General features: G+C 35.9%; 1 protein-coding gene across 1 annotated transcript in view; it reads right to left on the reverse strand.

Annotated features, from left to right (window-relative positions):
* Positions 1-829: 829 nt before the first annotated feature.
* The window catches only part of LOC117117386, a 7805-nt gene continuing 2624 nt past the window's right edge, over positions 830-6010 (reverse strand). Inside the window, exons 4-8 of the mRNA XM_033261664.1 lie at positions 5176-5226; positions 3629-3746; positions 2873-2973; positions 2183-2377; positions 830-1867 (exon numbers count right to left, since the gene is read on the reverse strand). Coding sequence (XP_033117555.1) covers positions 1838-1867; positions 2183-2377; positions 2873-2973; positions 3629-3746; positions 5176-5226 — 495 coding nt within the window. The 3' untranslated portion in view covers positions 830-1837. The remainder of the gene's footprint in view (positions 1868-2182; positions 2378-2872; positions 2974-3628; positions 3747-5175; positions 5227-6010) is intronic.

Here is a 6010-nt window from a genome sequence, read left to right on the forward strand (position 1 = left end):
TAAGCACTGTCTCTATCAAATTTTCTTTGACAAAAAACTGTTGTTTGCCCATATATAGTCATGATGTGCCTATGTGCCTACTGTTGTCATGATGTGATGTATCATGACCGTAATCTAGGCATGCCATATTTTTTGTCAAAATGTGATAATCTACCCAGGACTTTTTCGAAGACATGTTGAATTACAGTATATCAACTGAAATTGTCTTATGTCTGAAGGTTTAATGGGGTCCCTCCTTTAACTGGTCCTCCTTTTAGTTGAACACAACCAAGTAGCCATTTACACAGATCGCTCTCTACACCTTCCTTTTGCATGTGGTCTTCATCTCTATTAATTCTCTATCAAGTCGGACGAGGTCGAGAAACGAAAACTATTAATTATAAGGAAAAATACCAAACATGAACGCAGTGCCGGATTAAGCATCGTCTGGCCTCAAGGCACATTTTGGAAATGGCCCAAAAATACTAATTGAATGGACCCATGGTAATAATTACGAGTTTTCTGCCCTAGTAATACCGGAAAATAGAGTGTAAATAATATTGCAGTCCAAATTTTGATGGCCCATCATTTTCGCCTGGCCCACAAGGCTTGTGCCTTATTTGCCTAATGGTTAATCCGGCACTGAGAACGGGGTGTTAGAGAGATGAATACCAGAAAATGACCGGGGAAGGGAGTGAGAAATGGACAATCGTGATGGTGAGATAGTAGCGTAGGCCTCTAGACGATTCTGGTGTTTGGCGTTTTCTATTGTTGTATAAAAGTAATATCTATACAGTTTATTAAGACCGGATTTTACTGATAGAGCGGATTTCATTCACTAAAGACCAGATTGTATTCCTAAGCGGATTTTATTCATAGAGATTATTGGTTTTATTCAAGTAGATTTTATTCTACAGACACCAGATTCACAGAAAGAAAAGATTTTATTCGTTTTCTTCATTAAAACTAGATTGTATTAATAGAGAGTAACTTATAAATATAAACACTATATATTAAAGAAACGTAAGATTAGAAAATTGAAGTTTAAACAAACGAGAATCGAAGATAAAACAAACCTGTTTTTAATCTAATTTTATTAACTTAATCAAAAAGTAAATATGTAAATATATACAGTACAGTATTCTAAAAATAAATTCTGAAGTTTAGAATTCCACTGCTAAAGTTACCATACATACAAGTTAAAATGGCGTCCGGTCCCTTATGGAATATGATTCTGTATACACAATATATTGTATACGGTACAATACGTAATAGCCAGCGAGTTTAAGTTTACAGAGGGATTAACAAATTGTTCAGTGTGCCTTCCTGTTTTTGTTTAAAGCATTATGTGATGAAGAAGCCAATTCTGTTGTCAATGTTTAAAAGAATACCTATCTATCTTATGCACTCTTAACTAAATTGAAGTATATTTCATACATTATTTACTTTTTACTCATCAATTATTAAGTGATTCTGTCCATTTCGGTCATTTTATATAATAACTATAACAAACTCAAGGCCTAAGACAATGGGGCATAGAAAATATACCCTGATTTATATTTCGAAAATTACACATTTTCAGAATAACCTGTATTTATTTAGGGGTGTAAGCTATGATGTAAACTGATTCCGCACTTTCACCCCGGTCCCTTTCGCAAATCTGCAAATCCGGGTGATTTTTTTTCGAGCGGCGATACGTTTTGTTTTAACAAAACCAATAATTCTAACGAAAATCATATAAATAGAATAAATTACGATTTGCAATGATCAGACCTCATGAAAATTATATAAAACCTCTCGTCATACGATGTTGCAAATCCATATTGAACAAGAAGAAATAAAATCGTCGTGGGTGTGGTCATGAGGCATACGTGGTATTGGTGTGGCCCTGAAATAAAGAAAGAAAAAACAAGGTTAGTTTAACAACTAATGTTATAATAATTTTAGAAATGCTTGAATCATTTTCTTTTTACTCTGGTACATATAATTCAATGAAACATTATTCCGAAATCTAAGTTTTCTAGGGCTTGCATACGTTTACGTAGAATCGCGTTTAATTGCTTATGCGGTTTCATCAAAACAATGGCAGAAGAAGAGCCCAGCACTGAGGGGCGAAATCATGATAGGACGTCATGAGCAAACAAAGCTGGAAGCCACAGAAAAAGTATAGGGGTTAAGTTAAGAAATATTGTATATACATTACCACAAGAACTGCTTTGAATTGTCCTTGTGTTCCGTCGCCCGACGATCTCATACTTCGTACGGACTGAATGTCTAGGTTATCGCCGTGTTTTTTGTGGACTGATATGAAACGGTAAGGGTTGTGCGCCGATTCAAATTTGACGAAATGACCATCCACCGAGTGAACTTTAAACCGACATTTAGGATCTCCCTTACCCTATTAAAAGAGCACAAAAATTATAATTAGCATCACTTGCTCAAACTATGATGACACAGTATTAATCATGGCTTAATGGTCTGAAAATTCGGAGATTATGTTCCATCATTCACCATATAATTGCTACCATCATTCTCCTTTAGTCACGCAAAACACCACATTATCGTCATTTTATCATCATCATCGCCGTCGTCACCATTCCACTCCCTTCCTAGTCATCTCCAATACCACATCATCGTCATTTTATCATCTTTGTCGTCATCATCATCACCACCACCACCACAATCATCTCTCATCATCATCCCACTAACATCATCCTTGTCATTGCCATAGTGGTTGCCTATTCAACATCAGCAAAAAAGCACTGCTGCAGTGTTGGTAAGAATGATCAGTATCACCACAAATATTATCCACATTATCGTCTGATTATCGTCTGTATCTGTTTAGGTTTGTTGTCATCACATAATTTAGGCCTGATATTGTTAAAGTACTTACATCAGCATATAGTGTCCCATTCCGTAGAACCAAAATGTGAAGAGAATTTGCAACAGATCTTAGAGTTACAAGGTCGTCAAACCTGTGTACAATGAACTGAGCTGTAAAGATGAAAACGAGATATAAGGTACGGAAATCAAAATTAAGGAAAACTGGTGATGCCAATCTTAAGTAGGCCTACAGCCGTACCGAAAATGATTGATAAAAATGTAAAATAATGTATTTCCGTACCATCGTCCTATTCAATATGGTAGCAACATTGTTCTCTATAATGTCCGTATTAAAAAAAATACCAATGGCGTATCTACTAGGAGGCATGTGCACACATTCCCCAAAATTCCCGCAGTCGCCTTCCCTACCCCCCCCCCCATTGAAAATTTCCGAACTATAAAAAATCACGCTGAAGTGATTAAAATCACTTCATATAACCTTATTTTGCGACCTAGCGCCCCTCACTTACTCCGGTAATCATCGAACCCCACTCCATCTTCGAGCCCCCATCATCCCTCTCCAATTTCAAGACACTTAGATAGGCCTACGCCTTTGCAAAATACACAGTAAAATCTAAATCTGCAAGTCTTCGTTTTGTTGCAGTAAGTTATGAACTTTGATACGATATTTTTTTAAAATTTATTTTAGGCCTATTTTTCGTTATTATATTTTGGTGGTTTTTTCCCCTCCAATTTGAAATTGAAGTTTTTCACAATTTTTTATCTCGAATAACTGCATCTGCATGTAAAACATTACAGTACTTACATTGCTTTCCATATATTCCGTTAAAATCTATTTTTCCAGTTACGGCATTCACTCTTAAAAGTCCCCCTGTTGTTCGAGATTCGAGTTGAATTATGTTACCAGTGTGGAATTCTGTAGCCTAGCAACAACAAACAAAGATATATATTAGTTGCAAACATCGCCGCAATTTATTTCGAAAAATTCCCTTCTATGTTTACGCTGGCTTTTGAAAGGTGGAGTTTTAAAATAATACTTAGGCCTAACTGAATCGCATTCTTATTCAAAATTTAAGCTATAAATTACATGTAACACAAAAACGAATAAATTTCGTATTAATGGCCGAATGGGTCATTCATTAGGTTTAACCAATGAAAATGTGTGTTCTTTATATTTATGAACATGCTTCTTCCTTTTGATGTTTAAACATGAATAGCCTCCTCTGGTTTTTCAGGAAGACTGACGATCTGGAAGGTCGAAATAGCGGGACTCAGTGCGGACCTTTTACAAATTGAAGGTGCAGACCATCTCCACCATGGTATCGTGAGGCTGAGGTACAAGATACAAGCTCAGTCGGCTAATCTGATGGTAGCCACTGTGTGTGCGCTTGAACCGTGGAGATCTCTAGGTCCCTCATTCAATACCCATTGCTGCCTCTCCTTGTGTTTCAGCTTGAGGGCTGAAATACAAGTTACAATAGCGCACCGTCTTTCGGATGAGACGTTTAAGCCGTTGGTCCCGTGTGCATTAATGGCCCATGTGCACGTTAAAGAACGCAGTACACCCTTTGGGAAAGAGTAGGGGATTGTCTCCCGGTGTACTGCCCAATCACCACCAGAAGGACCCCATTGGAAATAAGTCTTCTTCTAAACTTTCGTGGGCTATCCTTGGTGTTTACACCGAATAAATCCAATCCAATCCAAAATGAAATTTATTGTCTCCAGTTAAAATAAACGAAGAAATTACAAAGTTCGTAAAAAGAACAATTCCAAGACAATCACATTAAAATTGGTCGAGGAAAAAAAAAAGAATCAACATCCAAAATCACAGAAAAATTTAAAATTATATAAGGCCTACAATATTTAAAGATAATGAAAAATGTTAGAAGAGAACAAAAAGGGTACGGTAACCCATTTTAAAAAGGAGAAACTACTCAAGAGGAAAAAATCATATAATTATTATTATTATTATTATTATTATTATTATTTTATTATTCTTTTATTATTATTAATAATAATTAACCACTATTTTCATCATTATTACAATTATTATTATTATTATTATTATTATTATTATTATTATTATTATTATTATTATTATTATTATTATTATCATCTATCTTTTTTTGTGTTTGCAATCGGTACTCTCATACAGAGATATACAAACATTTTTATTTATGGCTATGGCACCTCCAGATGGCCGGAAAAAGCACTCTCAGATTTCAATTTAAATGTAATTTTCTTCCCCCCCATCCCCCCCACAACTAAAAAATTTGTCAGACTTAAGGGGAATCTCGCTCTTAAATAAGCCAATACCTATCCTGCATCTACCATTATTTTAGGCATACGTACCATAACACCAACAGACTGTAGCTTGAATCCGCTGCTATGCACATACGAACCCTAAAAAAGAATGAAACACACAAAAGGCTTAGGAGCTCTTATAGCTTTTAGCTTAAACTTCACTTAAACTGGATCGAGCATGCAAAAATGTTCCATATATGAAGCTTTGACCGACTCTCCCACGACCGCGACACTCACAGTTCTCCCTAATGAGACTGATTAAATGAATTCATGCATTAGGCCTACGTGTATAATCAATGTCAAGTTTGATGAGAGCGGATAGGCCTTATGAGAAATCGATTTTGCAACCCGTTCCTACGTCTATACTCAAACAGACGGTCATGTACCGTGTCAATATTAAACTCATGTTTCTTTTAGTAACTATGACATTTGGGCTGGGCCATATTGGCGAGTTTTTTTGTGGTAGTACAATTAAGTAGCACAATACAAAACATACATTGGTAAGTGGCATTTGGCCAATCTGTCATCAAAGGGAAGAGTCCGCCTTCTAGCAAGTCATTTACAGAATTTATCAATAATTGTGATAGCTGTATTACTATATAAAAAAATAATGTTTACACAACGTAACATAAAGGCAGATAAACGAATTATATCAATGGGTATAAACGTTTTGCTAGATGCGCGTTGTCCATTATCTCTCGATGGGCCGTCATAGGATACGTTTCTTGGTAACTATAATATGCTATTTGCTTAGTAAGTAAGTAGCGCTTGTTTGCTTTCGAATACTATGGTCGCAATATCGCTATGGCAACTCTTACTGCAATTGACTTGGCAATGTGATATACTGTACCAAACTAATACATGCTTCGGAATTTAAGGTCTA

Source organism: Anneissia japonica, unplaced genomic scaffold (assembly GCF_011630105.1).
Source record: "Anneissia japonica isolate Jap-2015-1 unplaced genomic scaffold, ASM1163010v1 scaffold1509_len713820_cov188, whole genome shotgun sequence".
Lineage (NCBI taxonomy): Eukaryota > Metazoa > Echinodermata > Crinoidea > Comatulida > Comatulidae > Anneissia > Anneissia japonica.